A 26,044-nucleotide genomic window follows, 5' to 3' on the forward strand; every position below is an offset into this window, starting at 1 on the left:
TCTCAGCACCAGCAGGTTGCAGAGCTACATGCAGTGGGCATGCAGTTTGAGCTGTGGACTTCAAGACCCTCCTGTGAAAGAGCTTTTTCCAAGAGGGAGAGTCAAATGCAGCTATCTCGACCTAGAGCTGTCAGAGGAGGTGGGGTCTGATGACCGCTGTGACCCTGTTTGTGTCTCGAGGCAAGAGGACTGGAAGCAGTTTCACCAAATCATTTAACACATCTGGGCATGACAGGCGCCCCGTCAGTTCTGGCTGCCGCCCACTGGCGCTTAAACAACAGACATTTATTTTTGCAGTTCTGGAGGGTGGAGTCCAAGGTCAAGGTGCCAGCAGATCTGGTATCTGGTGAAGACCCATTCCTGTGTGCAAATGCCCCTGCAGAGCAGAGAGCTGAGAGCAAGCTTTCTGGCCTCTTACAGGGGCACTAATGCCACTCATGAAGCCTCCACCCTCATGACCCAATTACCTTCCCAAGGCTCCCCTTCCTAATGCCGTCAAGCTGGGGATCGATTTAAAAATTAAACTCTGGGGGAACCCAGACAGTGAGTCTATCACACAAGTAACACTTACTAGGGGCCATCTAACAGTAACACAGAGGGAAGGGATGTCATTTGAGCACCAAAACTTGGCTCTTGAGCACTAGATGGGACAGGGTTCTGTCAGAAGAACAGAAACCACACTCAGCTGAACAGAGGGTGTTTAATAGGTATGCAAAGGTCTAGATCACAAAGGGAACACTGAGATAACCCAGACACATGTAACTGCAGAGGCAGTTAATCTGGGTGTTCAGGTGGACAAAAGAATGGTGGTAGAGTGACTGGAACTGAACTCAAAGGCCCAAAGGGCTGGTATCTACACCCTTAAGGAAGCGCAAGTGTCAGTCTACTAGCAGCAAAAGACATGTTAGGCTAGAGCCAACTGCTGCTAGAGTCACACTGGCAGAAACAGGGACATTAAGAAGGGACTTTTCTCCCTAATGCCCCCCTGCCAACTCTTTCCTATTGCTCCTATTGGCAGATGATACCCAGCATCCAGTGACAGAACAGCAGCCGAACTGATCAGGAAATGCAGTTTGCTTAGTTCCAGCCCCAGCAGCATGGAGCAGAATTCAGGAAGGTGGGCTGAGGTCTGAGAAACAGCAGCAGGAAACCGGCACTATTCCAGTCCGACTTTGGCATCGACATAAGTGGTGGAGCTCTGCAGATCAGAGGCACCCATGTGGAAAATGATGGGATCTGGAGAGAAGGGGGTAGGCTGTTGTACAACAGAGCAGTGAGCCTGTGTCCTTTCACAGCAAGGATCACCATGAAGGTAGCGTGACTGTCAGTATGAGACCCTCTCATGGACCCTGACACCAGAGACTATTGATGGGGAGTACAGGTACCATAAAACAGAAGGGGCCAAAAGACAACAAAATTTGGTTGATTTCATGTGTTTTTAAAAAATGTTTTTAAAAAATGAATCTAAAAAACAAGTGCACCAGACTGTTCTACGAGCCTGTCTGAATAAAACCATCACCATCACTTCTGGGGACATCTATTGGCTTGTCCAGAATTCCTTCTTCTAGAACCAGCATCCGTCTTCCTTTGGAGAACCACTCAGCTCTTCTGGGAGAAGATGAAAGTTCAGGTCACCTATCAAACCTTTTCCGTCACCCACACCTCAAACTGCTCGGCCACAGCACTCAGTTCATGTTCAGGTACAAACATCAAAGTCAATGCCAGGACCTCTGTGGAACCGGCCAGAAAGGAGGCACAGTTGCTCCAGGGGGGCTGCCAGTTGGGGCATGCAAGTTTGGAGCCTCCGTGCTCAAGCCAGCCTGGCATAAAACCAACACAGGAAAGTACATGTAAGAGGGAGACAACATTTTAATGACATTGAACACATGGATACAGCCATATCTGGAGCCAGGTCTGCTTCTAGATTTTTCTACTTTGTATGTCAATATATATTTTTTCAACTAAGCCATTTTTAAAAATTGAAGCAAAGTTCACATACAGTGTGGGAAAATATATTTGTAAATGACTCATCTGCTAAGGGGTTAATACCCAAATTATATAAAGAGCTCACAAGCCTCAACACCCAAAAATAACCTGATTAAAAAATAGGTGGAGGACCTGAACAGACATTTCTCCCAAGAAGAAATACAAATGGCCAATAGGCACATGAAAAGATACTCCACATCACTCATTATCAGGGAAATGCAAATTAAAACCACAATGAGGTATCACCTCACACCAGTTAGGCCACCATCCAAAAGACAAGAAACAACAAATGCTGGTGAGTATGTAGAGAAATAGGAACTCTCCTACATTGTTGGTGGGAAGGTAAATTGGTACAACCACTGTGGAAATCAGTGTGGAGGTTCCTCAAAAAACTAAAAATAGAAATACCATACAACCTAGTAATTCCACTTCTAGGAATTTACCCAAAGGAAACAAAGTCCCTGATTTGAAAAGATATATGCACCCCTATGTTTATCACCACACGATTTGCAATAGTCAAGATATGGAAGCAACCTAAGTGTCCATCAGTAGATGAATGGATAAAGAAGATGTGGTACATACACACAATGGAATATTATTCAGCCACAAGAAGAAAACAAATCCTACCATTTGCAACAATATGGATGGAGCTAGACGGTATTATACTCAGTGAAATAAGCCAGGCAGAGAGACAGGTACCAACTAATCTCCCTCATTTATGGAGTATAACAACAAAGCAAAATTGAAGGAACAAAACGGCAGCAGACTCCCAGACTCCCAGAAGGGACTAGTGGTTATCAAAGGGAAGGGAGTGGAAAGGGTGGGTGGGGAGGGAGGGAGGGAGAAGGGGATTAAGGGGCATTATGATCAACATATAATGTAGGGGGGTCATGGGGAAGGCAGCATAGCACAGAGAAGACTAGTGACTCTATAGCATCTTACTACGCTAATGGACAGTGACTGGAATGGGGTGTTGGGGGGGACTTAATAATATGGGTGAATGTAGTAACCACAGTGTTGCTCATGTGAAACCTTCATAAAATTGTGTATTAATGACACCTTAATAATAACCTATTATGCAGTTCCTGCAATTAGACAAACTTATCTTTCTTGCTCATTAGACAGTGAGCAGCTAGAAGACAAGGACTTCCTTTTCCATCTCTGTATTCCCCAAAGATACCTGATGAGCACTCAATATGTATTTAATGATTGATGAAGGTTTCTAAGTTAGAAATTTTTACTGTAAGTCTCCTATGCCATTTTCCTGTTTTCACTGGAGAAATAGCTGGTGATTTTACTCTGCTAGAACTACAAAGTAGTAAACATACTTCTTTCTTTACCAAGTATATTTATTGTCAATTAAAAATATGGTCATTAATCTCAATAGACTCTCCCATGGATTATTTTCAGTTGTGAACAGGTAATTGTCTACTAAGAAAATCGTATTCAATTCTCCCTTCCAAATCTGCCACTGAATACAGATGGAATCACGGGTTCCTTCAGAGCTACTCCTCCTACTGTGGAGATAGCATTTGATCTGTAGATCAATTTACTTACCAATGTAAGTGTGGAGTGACAAAATCTGAAAATGCATTAAAAACTAGCTTTACCCAAGTTCTGCGTTAGTTCTTTTTATGCAAAACAAACTAAAAAACCCTCCAAATTCAAATAAACTCCATGAAACTGAGAAAATATTGACTTATTCACCAATTATGACAAGAGAAAAATACTAGTAAATATCTCATGGTTTCATTTTTCTCCACTAACAAATAATAACAATCAATGAGACTTTGTTTTTATAAAAGCAGATCACTTTCTGTGTACCCGATTTTACTGTTCTTTACACCCAACTTGTTTTCCTTCAATTTGTTTGAAACACCTAGCATATTACTTTTAAAAAGTTAGTATTATATGCGGACAACCTACTATTTACATGGGATTTAGTAAAAAAATTTATCTAGCAATTTAGATACCACAAAGTTAGATTTAAAATTTTTGAGTTTTGTGTTAGTTACCACACGTATCTAGGTAAGATACATAGAATCATGATAGTACTTTTTTTTAGATTAGCTTTAAATAGACAACTGAACTTCAGCTAAAGATAATTATACTCATGTGTTTTCCAGGATATGATTCCTTACAGTATGCTCCTTTTAAATTACAGTCATTGTGCTTTCTGGATTGACTACACTTGGAGAGTCTACCCCTTAATTTTATGAAACTTTTAACCAATTGTTCAAACTCTAGTTTCCACATATGAAAAATGGGAATAATTCTACTGGGAAGCATTTCTAGGAAGATTTTAATTACTATTATCTGTATCATCACCACATAGCATTAAACAAAGCAGTCAAAGTCCTAAGAAAATGAACATTCAGCTCGCAATACAACTAATCTGGAGATACTGCAGAAACAATGTAAGCCCAGGAACATCAAAAATAGAACTCCAAAGTGCTTAATGATCACTAATATAATTTCTTTCATAAATATGATCTTTAAAAATAAGCCCGATTCCTGTTGAATATGCTTTCAAGTGGCAGAAATATAAAAATGTAGTTTAGCTGTTCCCTTTTATCTGAAGAGCAGAATCCTCAGTAGTATATAGTGGCATGAGATGGTAAATGGTGTAATCTTAGAAAATTCTAATCCTATCAAAATGATCATATCAAAACCATGCAAAATCATACGAAAACTTTTGAAATTATACTTTGGACTAATATTTTAAAAAATTAGTTCAATAAGCTGGCTTTTACTTCTGGAGGCTTACCAATTCTTTTGGTCTTTTTTAAGGTCAAATAGATTGGTAGTCATTATTATTTCAAATGTGATAGAGTGAATAAAGCTGCACTGAAAATATGTTACATACAATTAGACAATTTCTTGGGGCCTCCCGACTGTTCACATTCTTGCTTTCCAGCGCCCCCATTAACCCGTAGGGGAAATGCTGACAGGGCAGATCCAAACCCGAAAAGCGGCAGACCCAGGCTGGGGGCAGCCCTGCCACGCACGACTTCAGTTTCCTGGCGGGCCCTCCCCTCCTCATCTGCTCCCAGAGGCGTGGGGTGGGCGCACACCAGGCATGGGTCCCGGCGCGGCTGTCCCCTGGCAGCCCCCAGCCGTCGCCCTGGCTGTCCCTCCGCTGTCTCCTGCGGTCCTGGCTGTCCACCCCGCTGTCCCCCCGGCTGTCCTGAGCGCCGGTGACCTTCGTGTGGCTCTGGGAAGCGACGTTCATTTCTTCACCTCAACCCAGAGAGGTTCTCGAGGCTCTACTGACCCACCGCTGTGGGTACTGAGCGACGCATCACTACCTCTCCGCGTCAAGGAGGCCAGCGAGCTGCTCTGCGGCGTCCGCAGGTTTGAGCCTCCGGTCCCTGGGCGCCGCTCGAGCGGCTAGCCAATGGCTGCTTTCCCCCGCACTCATCGTCCCGCCTTCCGGTTTTACTGACGCCAATAGAAAGGGCCATCTGGCGACAGAGACCAATGAGAGGCCGGGGCTGGGATCCTCTGTCGCGTCGTTGAGCTGCGCAGGCAGGGCCTCCGACTCCGTTACCCGGTTACCTTGGAGCCCAGGTCGCCGCCCGCCCGTCGCCGCCCCACCCCCGCCCCGCGCCCAACTTCCGCACCTCGAGCCTCCGCGCGTCCCGCAGCCCCTGCTCCTCTGGGGGCCGGACGCCGAGCCCTGGGGTCGTTTGGTCCGCGGAGGGAAGGCAAGGAGGCGGCCGCCGTGTGGGCCCTGAGAGGCGCCGGGACGGCTTAGCGCTGGGCTCCGGGGCGGGCGTGGGGTCAGCGAGGCGCTTGGGGGGCCGAGGGGCGCACGGGATGCGGGGATTAGCCAAGGGGCTCGGGGACGTGAGAAGACGACAATCCTGGAAAAATAAACCCAGGGCCGAGTAGCTGCTGGTACCGGGGCCGGGGAGGTGGGCCGACAGGTGGGCGACGGGATCTGACGGCTCGGGAGCGGCCGGTCCCGTTGGGGTTGGGGCGACAAGGCAGCGCCCCCAGGGGGCTAAGGGAGGGGAAGGCCGGAGCGGTCCGGAGCCCGCGGGGCCGTGAGACTGAAGGCGGGGAAGCAGAGCAGGGCCGCCGCGGGGGCTGGGCCTCGAGGCCGGTGGAGTAAGTAGGAATGTCGGGAAGCTTTACCTGTCCAGGCCGTGAACTTCTCACACAACCTTCAGGAGCAGGATGAGCGGAGGAAGGAGGGCGGGCGAAAACCGTGTCGCGCCGAGGGGTGGCGCGGGCGCCGGGGCTCGCGTGGGCGGGCGGCCGGGAGGCTGAGCAGGGGCCCAGGCGGTGCGCCGGGGTTTGAACCCCAACTGCGCGTGGTGATGCCGACGGGGCGCAGTACTTACATCAACGCGTGACAGACGACTAGCGTCGTTTTTTTTCCGTTGGGGAATGGGAATACTGGATGTTGTGAGGATTCATTTTATTGAGATGTTTGTACCTCTGCTTAGGTAAATGGAAAAAATTGTATAGTTCTGTTAAAGTGCATTTGTTACTGGAATTTGGATGGGCTGCACTGATGGGAGACTTTCTTGATCTTCTGTCCTGGACACACATACTGGAAAGTATACTTGGACACACATGTTTATGCTGGTCCTTTACCTTCAGCTTAAGAACTTGCATTGGATATTTCTTCTGTCATCATTTAATAAAAGGCATCATTTAATTTTTGTGTGTGTGGTGGGGCTACATACAGTTTGGAAAACAGCAAAACTGAAGAAAGGGTGTAGTTCTGGATATTCTTTCTCTCCTCTTTTGTATGGTTATTTTAATCAGTATTTTTTCCAGGTGTAGTTTCACATTTGAATTTCATATACTCTTATGAATAGTTCACTTTAGGATTTTGTCTCATTGATTTGTATGTTTATTCAAACACATAATAGGGAACAATTGTTTGTTTAGATTGTCTAAGCTGACAGTGTCATTTCAAATATCAAAAAGTGATTGGTGACTTTGGACAAGGAATTTTTCTTCGTCAGTCATCTCTCTCCCCTTAAACACTCACGGGACTGTAATTCTATATAGGACATGGTGTAAGTCCATTAGGATGAAATGCTGCACTCCACCTGGTTCTTCTCCTGGCTGTAAGTCTTCATCTTCTTTGTGGGACCCTCCTCTGCCCACCACTTAATTACTGTGTTTCTTCATAATTCAGTCTCAGCTTGCTCTTCACTCTGTGTTCTTGGCTAAGTTCATCCTCCAGCTTTTGCTAGTCTTGGCTTCCACCATGACTATAATGTACTCTCAATGTTTTTATCTCTATTTTGGAACTCTTGAATTAGCTAAATTTATATAGCTAATTTTTGGTATTTCCACAAAGATATCCCACAGACATACTAAACTTAGTATGCCTGATAGGAACCCCATCACTTTTCCCCAACACAGCCTGTGCTATTGAATGGTACCACATTAACCCAGTTTTACAAGTCCAAAATGTTGGAATTCATTTAGGTTCCTCCCATATTCCACATATCACTTGCAAAGTCCAGCCTATTTTCCTTGATAAACATTTCTCAATGAATTCTGCACGCTGTATCTCTAGTTAGCCTACCTTAGTTCAAGCCACTATCATTTGCCACGATTGCAGGACCAGCTTTTTTCCCCTTCAGCCTTGGGTTTCCCTCCAATTCCTAGGTTAGAGATGGATCTTTGTTATATCTGATTATTTTAATCCTGCTGAAGGTCCTCTGTTTGTTTCCAGCCAACTTGTCAATCTGACATAAAGATCCCCATGTAATGGTCCCTCCTTATCCTGCTTCACTAGCTGCCTTATCACTGCCCCTCACTCAGTGCAGTCATTCCAAACCAGCGCCGTCCAATAGAAGTATAACGCGAAGCATACACAAAATTTGTTTTTTGCAGTGGCCACACAAAAAATACAAACAGGTGAAACTAATTTTAATAGTATATTTTATTTAATGCAGATCCAGAATACTATTTCAACATATAATGAATATTAAAAAGGTTATTAAAGATGTATTTTATGTTCTTTTTAATGTGTTAAGTTTTCAAAATCCTGTCTGTATTTTACACTTTCAGCCTTTCTTGGTTCTTATGAGGTGCATTTCAAGTACTCAGAAGCCACTGTATTGGATAGATAGCTGTAAGCAGTTCGCAGTCTGACGACAAGCCACAGCGATCTCCTGCCTTTTATGTTCTCCTGCTTTATATGCCGCTTCCTCACGGTGAAATACTGTCTTCCCTCACCAACTGCCTTCTTTTACTAACCTCATCTACAATCATGACCCCTACCCCCAACACAAATACACATACTTTGCTTAACCTCTGCTACTACCTAAAGATTCACTTTAGGCATCTCCTCTGGGAACCTTGCCAAACTGCCTTCTGTCTTCTACTCTTAGGGTTTTTTTTGGTATTTTTATGTACGATTACATGAGCAATATTATGGTTACTACACTCCCCCTATTATCAAGTCCCCACCACATTCCCCATTACAGTCACTGTCCATCAGCTCTTCTACTCTTAGTTTTCAGTTTACTTTGCCTTCATCATATTACTTCTACTCTTGCATTATCCTTCACTTCTTCGCTTCTGCTCCAAAGTGAAGTTTCTTAATGGTAGTGGATCAGTTGTGTCTTACTTATTTTCATATCTAGCTGTGTCCATAGTTTGGTCCTGACACTTAGTAGATTTCAGCAAATGTCTTACAAATGAATGAATGGATGGATGGATGGATGGAAATTCTATGATACTTTCATTTGACAGACTAAACTTTGGAAATACATAACATAGTTAAGATGCTTTAATTTGACCTATTGTTTCAAAATGCTGTTTAAAAGAAGCTGATAATGCCTTAAATTTTAAATTTAGCATTTATGCATTTACTGTAATCTAGAATTTAGGAAACTAAAGGCAATTTGATTTTTAAGCAAGAGTAGGTGTTGTGCAAATAAATGTAGGATAAGGAAATGCTTGTGAATATCCTAGGACATACAAGTAGAGGAGTAGAAAAGCGACTTGGTTCTGTTTCTAATCATTTTTTCTCCGAGAAAGAGAGGCAGTTGCAGCAATATTATTTTTACCTTTATCTCATCTTCAGTTATTTTCTTTCTTAGAGAGAGAGATGTCTTTATTTATAACCTTTCTTTCTTAGTTTATTTTTATCTTACTCATTTAGTTCCCTGTTGTGTGAGCTCTGCTGGCCGCAGAGGTAACCAGGCAGCAATGTTTTATACACAAGTAGCTGAACTCTGAGAGGACAGGAAATTAGTAGTTCATTGGTTTTATATGTTTTTTTCTTAAAACTAAGAAACTCTTTAAAAATTTTTAGTTGAAATAAGTTGACATAGTATTATTACTAGTTTTAGATGAACAACATAGTGATTGAACAACAGTGTGTGTGCATTACAAAATGCTCGCTAAGAGAAGTGTGGTTGCCATCTGTCACCATGTGGAGTTGTTACAATATTATTGACTGTGTTCTGTGTAATACTTTAAGCTCTGATGTTTGGTAGAATTCACCTGTGAAGCTAGACTTTTGTTTGGAGTTTTTTGATTACCAATTCAGTTTCGTTGCTAGTAATCAAAATCTGGGCAGATTTTCTAGTCAGCCTTGAAAGATTGTATGTTTCTAGGAATTTATCCATTTCTTCCCGGTTGTCTGATTTATTGGCATTATCTTTTTTGTAGAATTCTAAAAACATTCTTTGAATTTCTGTGGTGCCAGTTGTAACATCTCCTTTTTCATATGTAACTTTTGCTTTTCTCTTGCTGCTTTAAGATTCTTTTTATCTTTAATTTTTTCTGATTTCTGTATTTCTTTTTTTTAAAGGTATCATTGATATACACTTTATGAAGGTTTCACAAGAAAAACAATGTGGTTATTAGATTCACCCTTATTATCGAGTCCCCCCCATACCCCATTGCAGTCACTGTCCATCAGTGTAGTAAGATGCTATAGAGTCCCTATTTGTCTTCTCTGAGATACACTGTTTTTCCTGTGACCCCACACACACCATGTGCAGCAATCATGATACCCCACAATCCCATTCTTACTCCCTCACCACCCACCCTCCCCCACCCCTTCCCTTTGGTAACCACTAGTACCTTCTTGGAGTCTGTGAGTCTGCTGCTATTTTGTTCCTTCAGTTTTGCTTCGTTGTCACACTCACAAATGAGGAAATAATTTGGCATTTGTCTTTCTCTGCCTAACTTATTTCACTGAGCATAATACCCTCTAGCTCCATCCATGCTGTTGCAAATAGTAGGATTTGTTTGTTTCTTATGGCCAAATAGTATTCCATTGTGTATATGTACCACATCTTTATTCATTCATCTACTGATGGACACTTAGGTTGCTTCTGTATCTTGCTTATTGTAAATTAGTGCTGCAATAAACATAGGGGTGCATATGTCTTTTTTTTTGGTATCATTAATATAAAATCACATGAGCAACATTGTGGTTACTAGAGTCCCCCCATTATCAAGTCCCCACCATGTGCCCCATTACAGTCACTGTCATCAGCTTAGTAAGATGCTATAGAGTCACTACTTGTCTTCTCTGTGCTATAGTGCCTTCCCCATGCTCCCCCCAGTGTTGTGTGTGCTAATCATAATGCCCCATATTCCCTCTTATCCCTCCCTTCCCACCCACCCTCCCCAGTCCCTTTCCCTTTGGTAACTGTTAGTCCATTCTTGGGTTCTGTGAATCTGCTGCTGTTTTGTTCCTTCAGTTTTTGCTTTGTTCTTATACTCCACAGATGAGTGAAATCATTTGATACTTGTCTTTCTCCACCTGGCTTATTTCACTGAGCATAATACCCTCTAGCAAATGGTAGGATTTGTTTTCTTCTTATGGCTGAATAATATTCCATTGTGTGTATGTACCACATCTTCTTTATCCATTCATCTACTGATGGACACTTAGGTTGCTTCTATTTCTTGGCTATTGTAAATAGTGCTGCGATAGACATAGGGGTGCATATGTCTTTTTTGAATCTGAGAAATTGTTTTCTTTGGGTAAATTCCTAGGAGTGGAATTCCTGGGTCAAATGGTTTTTCTACTTTTAGTTTTTTGAGGAACCGCTATATTGCTTTCCACAATGGTTGAACTAGTTTACATTCCCACCAGCAGTGTAGGAGGGTCCCCATTTCTCCCCATCCTTTCCAGCATTTGTTGTTCCTAGTCTTTTCTATGTTGGCCATCCTAACTGGTGTGAGGTGATACCTCATTGTGGTTTTGATTTGCATTTCCCTGATAATTAGCAGTGTGGAACATCTTTTCATGTGCCTGTTGGCTATCTGAATTTCCTCTTTGGGGAAGTGTCTGTTCATATCTTCTGCCCATTTTTTAATAGGGTTATTTGCTTTTTGGTTATTGAGGCATATGAGGTCTTTATATATTTTGGATGTTAACCCCTTGTCAGATATGTCATTTATAAATATATTCTCCCATACTGTAGGATGCCTTTTTGTTCTGCTGATGGTGTTCTTTGCTGTACAAAAGCTTTTTAGCTTGATGTACTCCCATTTGTCCATTTTTTATTTTGTTTCCCTTGCCCAAGGAGATGCATTCAGGAAAACATTGCTCATGTTTATATTCAAAATAATTTTGTGTATGTTTTCTTCTAAGAGTTTTATGGTTCCTTAACTTACATTCAGGTCTTTGATCCATTTTGAGTTTACTTTTGGGTATGGGGTTAGACAATAATCCAGTTTCATTCTCTTTCATGTGCTGTCCAGTTTTACCAACACCAGTTGTTAAATAGACTGGCATTTCCCCATTGTGGTTTTGATTTGCATTTCCCCATTGTATATCTATGGCTTCTTTATCATATATTAATTGATCATATATGCTTGGGTTTATATCTGGGCTCTCTATTCTGTTCCATTGGTCTATGGGTCTGTTCTTGTGCCAGTATCAAATTGTCTTGATTACTGTGGCTTTGTAGTAGAGCTTAAAGTCAGGGAGCATAATCATCCCCCCTGCTTTATTTTTCCTTCTCAGGATTGCTTTGGCTATTTGGGGTCTTTTGTGGTTTCATATGAATTTTAGAACTGTTTGCTCTAGTTCGTTGAAGAATGCTGTTGGTAGGATGTTCTATTCTTGCTGAAAGTTCTGCAGGACCACCTTGCGCTGGAGAGCCTTTTTTCCCCATTATTTGCTATTTTCAATGTATATAAATTTATAATCCTTTTTAAATGGTAGCATACTGTACATGCTTTCCTCTATCCTCATGTTTGTGTAGCCTGTAGGTCCATTGGACTGCAGCAGGTGAGCGGCAGTCCCAGCCCCCTTGTGCCTTGCAGCTCCACTTGGTGGTGGCGACTGGTGCTGGACGCGGGGCCCCAGCTGTGGAGTCAGGTGTGACTTCCCTCATGTCGCAACCACTGGGTTTCAACTCAGATTTCATCAGTGGGACTTTGGTCTATTCGAAATATTAACACCATTACTCTAATAAAGCATCCAATTTCATTTTAATAGAAAATAAACATATATTGCGAGATAAAATAATCTAAAATTCATGTTGCCCAGACCGATGGTATTTGTGTAATATCCCATACTTCATTAACTTCTTTCAGTTCCTGAGTTGGGGTAAGAATACTAAGCATTTTCAGTATTTTTCAATGACTGTGTAATTGAGATCATACTGTATACACCAGTTTGAATTTTTTCTTTACCATAATAGAAGCATTTTCCTTGTTAAAGTTTCTGTAAGCATTTCTACCAGCTACATAGTATGCTGTACTGATTTTTATACTTAATTATTCCATAGTAGTTAGATATTGCTTGGTGCTTTTTTTAGTTCCTCATTGAACATTTATGCCCACATTTTCCCCTGTTTTAGGGTGATTTTCTTGGCATCCAGAAATGGGATTATTGGATCAAAGATTAAAAGCGTAATTAAAGATTCAGTACATCTTGCCAACTTTTTTCCAAAAATTATATGGATTTCTTCTTGATAGCCATTCTGGCAGCCTTAAGTGTTGTTTTGAAGAATGTTTTGATAATCTGATGGGTTTAAAAATGGTACCTGAGGTTGAATATTGTTATGTGCTGACCATTTGTATTGCCCACTGTGGATCTGAACACGTTTGCCTATCTAACTGGTAGCCTCTTGTTCTCCTTGGGGTGGGAGGAAGGCACTTGACATGGTAAGGGTGGTGGCTGTTTTGCTGTCATTGCGAGTACTCTCACCTTTCTGCATCTTGTTTACTTTAGTCGCATTTTGATGCAGCCAATCTTCGACATATCCTCGTTTATATTAACAGGCTCCTTCTTTGCCACTCCGTCCTTACAACAAAAGAAAGAACTGGCAGTTTGATCTTATTTACCTGCCAAAAAACAGCATTTGTGTTTGTTACAAATCTTAAGATTTAAGGAAGTCAAGTGAACATTTATTAGGAAGAAATTATGTCATGCTCTCTCTCGCAGCCATGACTGTCTTTCCTCCAAATACTGTTAGGTAACCATGTGTGAAAATGTAGGTGAATTAAATTGCAGTGTCTTTAAAATTGTAAGCCATATATTGCTTTATTTTTATTTTTCAGTGCAATTAACTGTAGAGACCTATTTCATGACATATGATGAGTTTCCATCCTCCTTAATTGTAGGGGGAAAAAGTGTATCTTCGGGTTGCTAATGTGAATTGTGGACTACAGATACATAGAGAAACAGATTGCACAGACATGAGTATTATCACCAGCATCTCAAGACTCTAAAAATTGTTCTTCAGTCTTGTCATGGATTTTTCTGGGATAAAAGAATCAATTAAATTATGTGAATAGAGACAATTTTCAAAGCCATGGGGGAAAGAGAAAGAAGTCCAGATACTGATCAAGGAAGTAAGGCAGGCAAACACCATTACTCTTATACATCATCTGATTTTGGAACTACACCACAGTCTTCTGGCCGGTCATCGCTGGTCAATCCTTCTTCACCTACAAGTATTAAGCAAAAAAATCCTAAAAGACAAGTTTCAGATAGCCAAGTATATCACCAAGGTAAGCATTCTTTAAAAGAGTCCAGTAGACCTAGAATGTGATTTTGAGTGTTTAAGGAAAGCTTGTATGAATGAAGCTCCTGTTATATATAAGTGTATATATTGATATGTGTATGGAAATGGGCCCAATGACATTTTAAATATGATATATTTTTGTCAGTTTACATCATAGTTAATTGTGGTACTTGATTATATACAAAGTCATACTCAAAAGAGAAAAGAGCCATAACTAAGGCCTTCTTTTATTTTCTCTTCCTAAATAAATGCTTGTCTTGGAGTTTGTGAGGTATTATAAAGGCATAAATAAACAAACATTTGTACCTTTCTTTATCTTCACTTTTTAAAAGTAGTGAAAGGCATTGATATAAGTGGTTAGGGTGCTTTATTATAGATTAAAATTACTTCCACAACATGACACAATGTTTACTGCAGAAGTTTGAATTAGACCTAGAAATGGAATTTGGTACTTAGGACCACCAGTCCGTTTCTAGTAAACGTTTTATAATGGAAACAAGATTAATAATGAGAAATAATTTTTCTTATTAAAATGTTCCTAGTCTGGAACCAGGTACAAATATATATTTGACTAGGTAATGTTCTAGAAATCTTCATCTTAATAAATTTCTGATCAAGAAAACCCTGATGTACTTATTAACAAATATGTAAGGACTGTAAGTACCCCATAGAAAAATAAGCTACTAAGTTAAAGGGGGTAATTATGGGATGCGTTAATAAATGCAGCAGTTAATAACAGCAGTAGCTTAGAATGGTGAGCGTTTAGATTGCAAGGCAGGAAATGGTGAAACTGGGAGCTGAAATGGAAAATGGGCGAGGTCGTGAAACACCTTGAATCCTAATAATATATTGTCTGTTTCTGTGGGGAACTTGTTAGCCATTGAACAGATGAAAAGGTATAATTAAATTTGCCATTATAACATTTTACTCTGAAGAGTAATACTTGCTTTTAAAATATTTGCAAAAAATATATGTTCTTTTTGAAAGTGCCTTGCGCAGACCTCTGATCAAGTTTCCTGTGGATGCCTGCACTTTTAACAATTGAGTGCTTTTTCTTTCTCTCTCTCTTTTTTTTTTGCAAGGACAACACTGAAGGTTTTTTTTTTGGATTCTTCCTCCAAATCTGCCTCTGTGTGGGTCTCTTGTTTTGACTTAAGTGGTGGAGGGCATGATCTGATGTTAAAGTTTTGCTATATAATTAAGAACAAATAGACCTTAGGGTTTAAGAAAGTGCTTATTTAGTCCCAAGAAATAATTTACATGCCTGGGAATTATTGGTAGGAATATTTAAATTTTTCACTCCTTCCCCAGAAGCATTTTAGGAGGCTGCCCAATTAAGGAGTCACAGCTTGACCCTTAATCTTATTTGAGAGGATTTTGAGAAAAAGATATGAAAAATGGTTCAAATATCACCCAGAAAAATTTCAGTTACTGTCTTCAGTCTGACTTGTACTATCTTCTGCTTTGCATTGTCTTCTGAATTAAAATTTGTGACAGTTTGTCTACCTTTGATCAAACATGACCAAACCAATACCTTTCCTTAAACACTAAGTTAATTTCTCTTTAAGTTGCAATTCTAAGCATAGAATAAACTAAGGGAAGAATAAATGTGATTAAAACAGCATTTCGAACACTTGAATATATGGATTTGGTGTTTGATAGCATATGCTTCCTTTTTCCCTTTTAATTTTCAGTATATTTTATTTTCGAAAATTAAACTGGTGCTTTATCAGAAGTTATATGTATAGTAATACAATTTAATAAGTTTGGGTTACACATGTTTATATATTACATGTTCTATTTCTCGCTTTATCAGCAATATAAACATCTTGAGTTTTGGCACATGTGTAGTTCATCTTTACTACATGTTTTTTAAATGGTGTATTTATTTTTAACACCTGCAGGAGGAAAAAGCGATGTTTTCCTACTCTTGTTGGTGACTTAACAAGGGGGAGATGAAGAATGATGCTCACAATAGTCAATCATCTTCTCATTCCTACTAGACCATATTTCATCTTAGTAGTTTTTTAAATGAAAATCTGCAAGTTGATGAAAGTGGGAAATTTTTTTGAGCTCACATTGAAAATACTTTTCATGATCAGTTTTGTCATGCTAATATGCTAAAAATAAATGTTTGAATTTTTAGGATGTGAAAAAGTTGATTGTGGAAGCTCTTTCTAAGTAGTTTAGTAAAATATTAGTGGAAAATTTTTATCCTGATTCTTACATAAGCTTTAACTTTTCAATAAAACAAGTTTCTATTTGTATGAAATTTTGTTAAGCATTATAACTTTAACATAAAAATCATATTTCGAATGATTCACATTCATCTTTATGTATAATCAATTTTGTGTCTAAGTTTCTGACATTCCAACAGTTGAGTACATATTCCATAAAAGCATATAGATACCAAAACTCCATTAATTCAGCATGTTGAGAAAGAAAATTGAAATGATGGATGCTCCAGTGTTAAATTGGAGTGCTGTCCAATGACAATATAATGCAACTCACAAATGCAAGCAACGTGTTTAAGTTTGTTATCTAACAACCACATTAAAAAACAGGTGAAGTTAATTTTAGTAATATGTTTTGTTTAACCCACCATATCCAAGATATTATCATTCTAAATATAGTTAATACAAAACATTATATATGAAATATTCTGCATTCTTTTTTTTTTGAACAAAGTGTTTGAAGTCCAGTGTGTTATTTCACAGTTATGGCACATCCCCCTTTGGACTGCCCACATTTCAGATTTTTCAGTAGCAGGGTGTGGCTAGTGACAGGTGGATAGCATAGTTTCAAAGCTGCAAGTAGCTTTTCCCTCATTTTTTTTTTATTGCCGTTTCCTTCTATGTATTGAAGGACTTATAGAGATGGAATCCCAAATCAGGGCACATTCATAACACCTTCTGTAAAATCTTTCAGTGAAACTTTATGATGTTAAACTGTAAACATTACTTGTTACTCTTTATCTGTTTACGTAGTGGAACTGGAGTGTCCATGGCTGGCAAGATGGGTAGGAAAAGGTTGGATTTCCTAGTTCTCTGGGGTTTTTGTTTTCTCTGGAATGCATTTCCTTTTTGAAAAATGCAGTCACCTTACAAATTAAAATTCATTATTTTCAACGGTGGCAGACCTCTTTTAAGAGCAGGTGCTCAGTGTATTGAGGCCTAAAAGTTTAATGAATTTTTAGTAAAAATAATAGCACTCTAAGTTTTTTGTGAAATACTGTGTTTTAATATTGTATACTTTAGATTTCATAGGGGCATATATTTTTTAGGATGTAGTTTTTTTAATCTTTTTTCTTGGATTATGTTAGATGTCTTCAATTTGAAGATCACACAAAAGAAAGTCCCTGAGAAAGCATTCAGAATCGCATCTCTGCTGCCAACGTGTTTCCATTTTCAATGGAATTAAGCTTGTATTACTGACAGGGAATATTTGTGGAAAACTTGTTACATGCATACTTCATTTAATCTGCACAACAGTCTGGTTACACAGGTAGTGCCCTCATTCTGTGGGTGGAGAAATAGACCTGGAAAGGGTTGGTTGATTTGCCCAAGGAGGTAGGTGCTAAATCTGAGTCCCAAACCCAAATCTTCCTGTTGGACAACATGCTATCAGCCTGTTTCCCTAAATAAAAGGAGTTCTAGTTAATTTAGAGAAAACATCCCTGTCCACATTTTAAATAATGATGCCAGACACCTTAACACAAAGACTTGAATGCCACAGAGGGGCAGATTTATTAGGTACCATGCTAATACTGACAATGCCCCAGCTTGACATCTTACCTATAAAGTTTAAGATGGTAAAGCCTAATTCTGCCATCTTTTAAAGTAATTCCCTGTAACTATCAGAATATCATTTTGAAGGATCAGAAGGATTTTGAAGGATCAGACCTTTCTTAAAAGACTCCAGGCCTTTCTTAATAAAAACTTTATATTAAGAGTGCCAAATAAAACCTGTTAAGACTAAATATTGTAAAATCACTTTTAAAGGAACAGAATGACTAAAGAATGTTACAGATTCATTTGTGTTAGAATAAACAGTGATACTACATTGGTACAGTTTTCAGTTTTCATTACTACCGTTTCTTTTTTAGCCCCTAGGAAACCAAGCCCTAAGGGTCCTCCAAACAGAAAGGGAGCCCGAGTGGGATTTCGCTCCCGGAGTCTCAACAGGGAACCACTTCGGAAAGAGACCGATCTTGTTACAAAACGAGTTCTTTCTGCAAGACTTCTAAAAATCAGTGAATTGCAGAATGAAGTAACTGAACTCCAGGTCAAGTTAGCTGAGCTGCTAAAAGAAAATAAGGCTTTAAAAAGGCTTCAGTACAGACAGGAAAAGGCCCTGAATAAGTTTGAAGATACAGAAAATGGAATCTCACGACTCATTGCTCATCATAACAATGAGATCACAGCCCTCAAAGAACGCTTAAGAAAATCTCAAGAGAAAGAACGGGCAACTGAGAAGAGGGTGAAAGATACAGAAGGTGAACTACTCCGGACAAAATTTTCTTTACAGAAACTGAAAAAAATCTCCGAAGCTAGACACCTACCTGAACGAGACGATTTGGCAAAGAAACTAGTTTCAGCAGAGTTAAAATTAGATGACACCGAGAGAAGAATTAAGGTAAAATTCCTGTAGCTTCTATTTGTGCTGCTTCCTGTTTTTCATTGGGTGTTTCGTGTGCTGTGTTAAGAATGCTTCTAGTTGAGCATTTGCTTGGAAATGAAAACTTTTTAAATATTTGTGACTAAGAGATCAGGAAAAAATTAAGATTATATATTTAAGGGCAAGGTGCAAAATTAGTGGGCCACATGTTAACGGATGAGTGTTTTAATTCCATGGATCTTAGTCATTTGGAGGAAATTGTTATCTGATTGTTTCTCTAAAATGAAAAATTACACTATAATAGCTGTAGTGTATAAAACTGACATTTGTAGTCATCATGTAAGAAATACCACATGAACAATACTTTCTGCTTTATTTCTTTGAACATTTGTGCAAGACCTCTTTTGGGACAGTGTGTGCCCCTACTACCCCAAATAAAAACCAGTATGAGAAGTGGGTAGAAGAATGTTGAGTTACTAGTCTGAGAATACAGCAGATCTTTTAAAGTATTTTTTTCTTGAAATGAGAGAGGAAAGAGTACTACCCCATGACTGTTACACATTGATTTGATATTAGACACTGTCTGCCATATGTGTATGTGCACATGTATCTCAAAACAGAAGTCCAGAGTCAGAGCCTAGAACTGACAAGTAGTTTGGAAAGCAAAGATAGTGGAAAAGTACATTAGAAATATGCTGTGGGAGCTCTCTGAGCAAGGAAATCAGAAAGATAAGTAAATCAGCTTTATGCAATGTATTAATTAGGTTTGATAGTCTGTATAATGCACCAGTGACTTATTAAATAGTGGCCAGAAAAGGTGCCTTGCTTATTCTCCAAATTAGCAATCATTATCTTCTGTTTCACCACATAGGAGACACCTACTGTGTAGGCTCCATCAGTGATCAACTCAAGCTGCAGAGCAAACATATGGCAGCCTTTTTTAAGGGCCACTTACTTATGAGGTGGGCTGGGAGTAGGGGAAGCAATTGTCATAAACAACAAATAGCTTACATTTTCATTATTTTTAAAGGAAAGTATAAAGTGGGCCACTTAATGGATTTCAAAACTAGGAACGAAGAGCACAGAATGATAATTCATAAGTATGGTTAAAAAATTCTGTTTGCAGTTCCCAGGAATGTGTTGTTTTAATTTGTCTGATTTTTCTCAAACTATTCAAATTCAGTTAGACAATATCCATCATATTATTGATAAGTTTTCACAAATGCCTAGGGTACCTAACTGGTTTTCTTGGTTTCACTGGATATGGCTGGTAATTGTAGGTCTGCTTTTGTTATGTATCTGTATTCCTATTCTGTTAATGTATGTATGCAATTTAATTAGTAGTTTGTTAAAACCTATACATGCTTATGTTACTCTACAAGAAGTTATGTCAAAGAAATAATCAATCTTCCCATGTTTTCTTCCATCTGCCACTTCTATAGCTTTTCTTCTTCCTTCCTAATTACAACCCTTTAGTAGAATTCGTGACTCATATAGAAAATTACCGAGTATCATAATCTTTCAAATGGTAAAGATAACCTCAAGACAAATGCTGGGCATAGAAGCCACAGGGCATAAATCTGCAAAAAAGTAAAAAGCTAACCTTTTCAAAAAATATTGCTTCTCTCTCACTCACCAACTTTACATTTCCCTGTATGGCCCCCGGAAGATGACTGGTTAGCCAGAGACGGGTAAGATTCCTCAAGGGAGGAACAACCTAAGACAGGCACAGTTGCAGGGGGGCCATCAGGTGAGAAATTGGGGATCAACAGAGGTGAGGCTTAGAACCTCACCCCCCTGTTTTGAGAGAAATCTTCTGCACCTGTGGATGTTTTATTGCCCTTGTCTAGCTTGGATTAACACATAGTCTACAGGCACACACCTGATCATCTACATTTGCTCTCTTACAACACTAAACTATGTTTTCTACCTTTATCTTGCATCTACCTACCACTTCAGCATTTTACTAAAAAAAAAAAAATAAGGGAGAAATGTAGGATTCACATATAAATCAAGTATAAAAACCAAATGAATAATAAAAAAAATTCTGTTTGCATAAAACTAGAGAGAACTTGGAATTGCAGTGCATACACACACATATACTGTGGTTCTTTATTGTAACCAGTTATGAAGAGGGTTGAGGAGTGCTGGTGGGGGGAGGAGAAAGAAGGACGAGAGAAAAAATGGCCTAAGTCCTTTTGAGTTGCAGATGGAGACAGATCATGTGGCTGCCCACTGGGAGCATGAAGATCGGTCATCTGTGAAGCCCGGAATAGTTGTTAGCTGGATAGTGTCCTCATTTCTTACTTTTTTTTCTTACTGGATTTTTAAAAGTTTTAAAACTTTTTATTTTGAATTAATTGTAGATTCACATGCATAAAATTATAGAGAGAGATCCCATGTACTCTTTATCCAGTTTCCGCAGTGGTAACATACTGCATAACTAGAATATAACAGTACAACCAGGAAACTCGTTGTGATAAGGTGATACAATCCAGTAACCTTATTCAGATTTCACCAATTTTATGTGCACTCTTTTGTGTTTGTTTAGTTATGTGCAGTTTTATCATGTGTAGATTCATGTGTCCATCGCTATAGTCAAGATGCAGAACTGTTACATCACAAAGATCCCCTATTACCCACTTTCATAAACACAGATACCTTCTTGCCTTCCCTGCCAACCTATGGTTCCCACTAATCTGCTCATCATTTCTGTCATTTGTCCTTTTAAGAATGTTACATAGATAGAATCATACAGTTTCTAACCTTTTGATATTAGCAGATTTCATTTTTTCCCAAGCTCCATCCAAGTTGTTGCATATATCAAGGGTCTGTTCTTTTTTTATTCCCGAGTAGTATTCCATGGTATGGACATACCAGGGAGTTAGAGCACATCCCAGCAGTTTGGTTTTGTAAGAAAGTGCCCTTCCCTCTGATAGAGTAGCAGTGTCATTTTCCATTTCTACCAGCAATGCCAAATGATCCAGTTTCTCCATGTCCTTGCCAATATTGGATGTTAGCACTCTTGTCTTTTAGCCATTCTGACAGGTGTGTATCACTGTCTGGTTTTAACTTGCATTATTTCTAATGGCCATTGAAGTTGTTTATCTTTCCATGTGCTTATTTACTATCTGTAGATCATATTTATTTTGTTCATGTTTTTTTTGCCTGTTTTCTAACTGGGCTGTTTGTGCTTTTACTGTTGGTTTTTGAGAGTTCTTTATATATTCCAGATATGAATCCTTTGTTGGATATGTGGCTTGCGAATATTCTCTCTCCATCTGTAGCTGGTCTTCTTCACAGAGTTTTTCAGAGCGAACAGTTTAAATTTGGTGTGGCATAGTTTATCAGGTTTTTCTTCTATGAATTGTACTTTGGTGTCAAGTCTCAGAATTCTTCACCTATTTCTATCTCCCTTTGCAAGCAACCTTAAAGATTTTCTACTGTGTTTTTATCCACAAGTCGTATGGTTTTATGTTTTACTGTGAGGATCAAAGACAATCCATTTTGAGTTAACTTTTGTATAAGGGCAAAGTTTAGCTCCATTCTTCCAGCTGTTCCAGTACCATTTGTTGAAGGGGTGTCCTTCTTCCACTGAACTTGGCAGCTTTGTTTGGTTGGAAGATATAAACTGCTTCCTTTTTCTTGTGATTGAAATTATATTGGAATCAACATTTCTTATTATGAGCACTTTTCTTAAATCAATCTCACTTCGGCTGTCACATTGTACTAGCCCTTTTCTGAATGGGGAGCCTCTACATCCCTTCTGAGGGTAATTACTCTCCACATTGTAGCCTGTTCATGCCTCCTAAATGTATAATTTATTTTTCATAATCTCTGTAATCAATCTAGGATCTGAAATACTTACTGTTGAATTCCTTAATGTAGCTTTTATAATTTGACTCCTTTAGTTTTTAAATTTTTATTTCATCCAACCCTAAGTCAGTCTTTTTTCTTCAAACTCAGTAAGTTATAATCAGTACACTAATTGGGCAAGAGAGAAATCTAGGAGCATGATTGTGGTGTTTCTTCTTGCAAACTAACTAAAACCCAGGAAACTCCTGAGTGTCCCTCGCAATTGCAGTAAAGTCTCGTGCTGCTCTGTATGTTCTGTGCTGTCCTAAGGATGGCTGTCAGTAGGTGTTTTCTTGTTTTTCTGGTATAGCTTTTTTGTTGTAAAAGTCTATTCTTAAGCTGGAACTTGTGACAGGCAACTTTGCTTATTTGTTTATAGATTATCTCATTGCAGGAAGGATTTCAGGCCACAATTCTTATTCCCCTTGTGAGTAAAACCTTTCTTCAAGTTTACCTGTAAATAAATTGAGCTGTGAAAAAGTTCCTGCTGAATATCATCTTATAAGTTGGGTGCAGGCTTGTTTTGTTAGTTGATGGAAGTGACAGAACACCAAGTCTCATGTCTCAGTAATTTAAGAGCACAGAAGTTTAGAAGTAGTTATATGGCTAGAGAGACAAACAGTTGAAGCTCTGAGTAGAGACGACCCCCTTCTGGAGTTTGTTTCTCCCCTGCTTAGTGTGATGTGGTCTGCCTGATTCCACATACCAGGGATTGAACTTGCTGAGTTCTCTACAGTGGGGCAGGCAGTAAATCAGACTACATATTTATTTATGTATTTAGGATTGGCTTTATACCTTTATTTTGGCTTGTACTTCAGTAAATTTATTGAATAGGGTCCTGTCAAAATTAAAGCCCCATTTTAATATATTTCTTTTAATATTAATAGTAATATACATTATTAATCTAACATTTAAATACTACAGTAACAAACTTTTAAAAAACTGCAAAAAAAAAAACCCTGGAAAAAGTTCTGCTAACTTTCATAGTAGAAAAACATTTTTAGTTATATAATGCAGTGTTTCTCAAAGCTTTTGTTCTCAAGACCTATGTTCTTTTTTTAAAATATATTTTTATTGAAGTACAGTTGATATATTTCATTGGTTTCAGGTGTACAATGTAGAAAATCAGTAGTTACCTAAATTATTAAATGCTCACCCCAATAAGCATATCTGTCAACATAGAAAGATACTACAATATTACTGACTATATTCCATATGCTGTACTTTCATCCCTGTGACTAATTTATGTTATACTTGAGATTTTATGCCTCTTTATCCCCTTCACCTGTTTCACTCCCCTTCCCCATAGAGACCACCGGTCTGTTCTCTAAATCTATGAGTCTATTTCTGTTTTGTTCATTTGTTTTTTTTAGATTCCACAAATAAGTGAAATCATATGGTATTTGTCTTTCTCTGCCTGGCTCATTTCACTGAGCATAATACCCTCTAGTTCCAGCTGAGGCTGCCCCATGACATTGTAAGTGGGAGCGCTGTAAATCTAGTCCAGCCCAAGGCATTTAGCAGTTGAGACTGACAGAGAGGTGTATTTTCCTTATTCTAGGTCACTAGAACAACAGGTCTGGGATTACAACTGCAGTTTCCTATCTCCCATTCTGTTGCTCTTTCTATGGTTCTATTATCATTTTAGTAAAATCCTTGGAATTTTATCACATATTTAAAAGTTGAATAATGTGTTCCTCTTTTTAATGGAAAAATATGGACTGGTTGAAAATAATGTTAGAAAGCTTTACAGTTGAATCAGCAACTGAATCCACAGAGTACAGGTGAATAAGCAGCCGTCAGTGTGGAGAGACCTTCCTAGTTGGGTGCCATCTTAGGCCCTGTCCTTTCGAGTACATTTATCAGTGAACTTGACTAGGCTCCTTAAGGGCAAACAAGTCTCGTTTGATTTTTTATTTTCAACATTTGACAGACTATCTGTCTAAAATTAATGTTTCTTAAAGGAATGAATAAATATATGGATCAGTGAAATAATATATTCATGACAGGTTCAGAAACAGGAGGGGCAGCTAATTTGATGGATGACAAGATTAAGACTGAACTGATCTCACGAGGTTCAAAATCTGTCCCATAATAGGTGAGATAAAATTTAATCTGGTTAATTGTTAAATCCTCAATTTTTCCCATCTATTTTATAGGTACATATTGGGGAGACCTGGCCTAAAAGTAATTCACATTTTTAAAAAGCATAGGATTTTAGTTGATGAACCTATAATCATACAGCTGCTTAAAAAATTAATAGAGGGAAAATGTAACCACGTAGGTGGTGCCAGGTCCTGAGAGGTAGTAACAACGAATTTCACTGGCCAGCCCACCTCTGATTACACGTGCCATCTTTAGATAACAAGCTGACATGTAGAGAGGAAGGGTCAAAAACTGGAATATAAGAAATAGTGGGAGAACCCTGGAACCATGATTACGACTCAAATTAAGGGACAACTTGCTTCAGTATATAAAGAGCTGTCATGCAGCAGAAGAGGAATAGTGTCGTTTGAATATTCCTAAAGGCAAGACAAGCCGAGTGAATATTTGGGTGGAGCAGATCATTGATAGTGAAATCAGTACCCTTTGAGTTATGGAGCTTTCCACCGCCAGAAGTATTTGTGCAAAGGCTGAACGACCACCTCCAGAAATACTGTAAAAACTATTCCTATAAGGTGGGCTATCGTCCTTGCTTACATTGGCTCTAAGTCCTCAGAACTGTTAAACTAGCACTGAGCAGAGATTAAAAACAACCGACACATAGAGCTGCTTTAACAAAGGCAATACTGTTACATAAATGTTATTATATATAAAAATGTATATATTGCTTTTTTATAATTAATAAAAAATAAGTAAGGGTAAGGTCAGTAATCCTTTGGGTTTGCTTGTGTTATATAAATGTTTATTTCTCTCTTTTAAAAAGTTAGAATTCTGTAATATTTTGGGAAAAAATAAGTATTAAAAAAATTTTTTGGAGTATTAAAATGCTTAAAAACATTTTAAAATCTATAGTAAAGTAGGGGAGAAACACCCATAATCCTTCCAGCCCAAAATAACCACTTGTACATTTTTTTTCCATTCAATATCACAATTCATGTACCTACTTGATGTTCTGCTACTTGCTTTAGATCATATTTTAAAAAATAAGATGTTACTTTTAAGTCCCCCTCTGTGTTCTCCAAAATATCTTTTACTCTCCCCCCACAGAAATAACTACTTTTCTGAAATTAATAGATATACTTCCTATTTTATTTTTACATAATACATGTGCACTGTTAAAAAAAACACTTGAGAAAAATAAACACTAAAATAGAAACAACATTCTTACACCCCGATATCACCAGTGTTAGTTAATGTATACACTTCTGGATATTGTCAGTGAATATTATGTGTGTGTGATCTTTGGAGAAATTTCCTTCTATTAACTTGCTAAGATTTTTCTTTTAAGTCATGGATACTGTCAAATTTCATCAAATGTTCAAATGCCTTTTTTGCCCTATTGAAATGATCTCATTTAATTACCATGGAAAATTACATTGACATATTTTTTATGTCTACTCTTATCCTTTGCTTTCTTGGGACAAAAGAAAATGTCTTGGAAG

At 38.6% G+C, this 26,044-nt stretch overlaps 1 protein-coding gene and 1 long non-coding RNA gene across 5 annotated transcripts in view; one reads left to right on the top strand and one right to left on the bottom strand.

The window, feature by feature from the left end:
• LOC118970157 (uncharacterized) overlaps window positions 1–6,340 on the bottom strand; it is a 34,068-nt gene extending 27,728 nt beyond the window's left edge. For both annotated transcript variants that reach the window (XR_012126304.1, XR_012126305.1), the window contains exon 1: window positions 6,127–6,340. This is a non-coding gene — a long non-coding RNA (uncharacterized lncRNA). The remainder of the gene's footprint in view (window positions 1–6,126) is intronic.
• Window positions 5,210–26,044, top strand: part of LCA5 (lebercilin LCA5) — a 36,584-nt gene continuing 15,749 nt past the window's right edge. Inside the window, exons 1-3 of one of the 3 annotated variants that reach the window (XM_037006092.2) lie at window positions 5,210–5,556; window positions 13,564–13,953; window positions 18,073–18,602. In XM_037006092.2, the coding sequence (XP_036861987.2) occupies window positions 13,755–13,953; window positions 18,073–18,602 (729 nt within the window). In that variant the 5' untranslated portion in view covers window positions 5,210–5,556; window positions 13,564–13,754. Of the gene's footprint in view, window positions 5,557–5,579; window positions 5,694–10,768; window positions 13,954–18,072; window positions 18,603–26,044 lie in introns of those variants that run through there. The other 2 variants (XM_073224772.1, XM_073224773.1) reach the window with 2 other exon arrangements.

This window comes from Manis javanica, chromosome 16 (genome assembly GCF_040802235.1).
Source record: "Manis javanica isolate MJ-LG chromosome 16, MJ_LKY, whole genome shotgun sequence".
Taxonomy (NCBI): domain Eukaryota; kingdom Metazoa; phylum Chordata; class Mammalia; order Pholidota; family Manidae; genus Manis; species Manis javanica.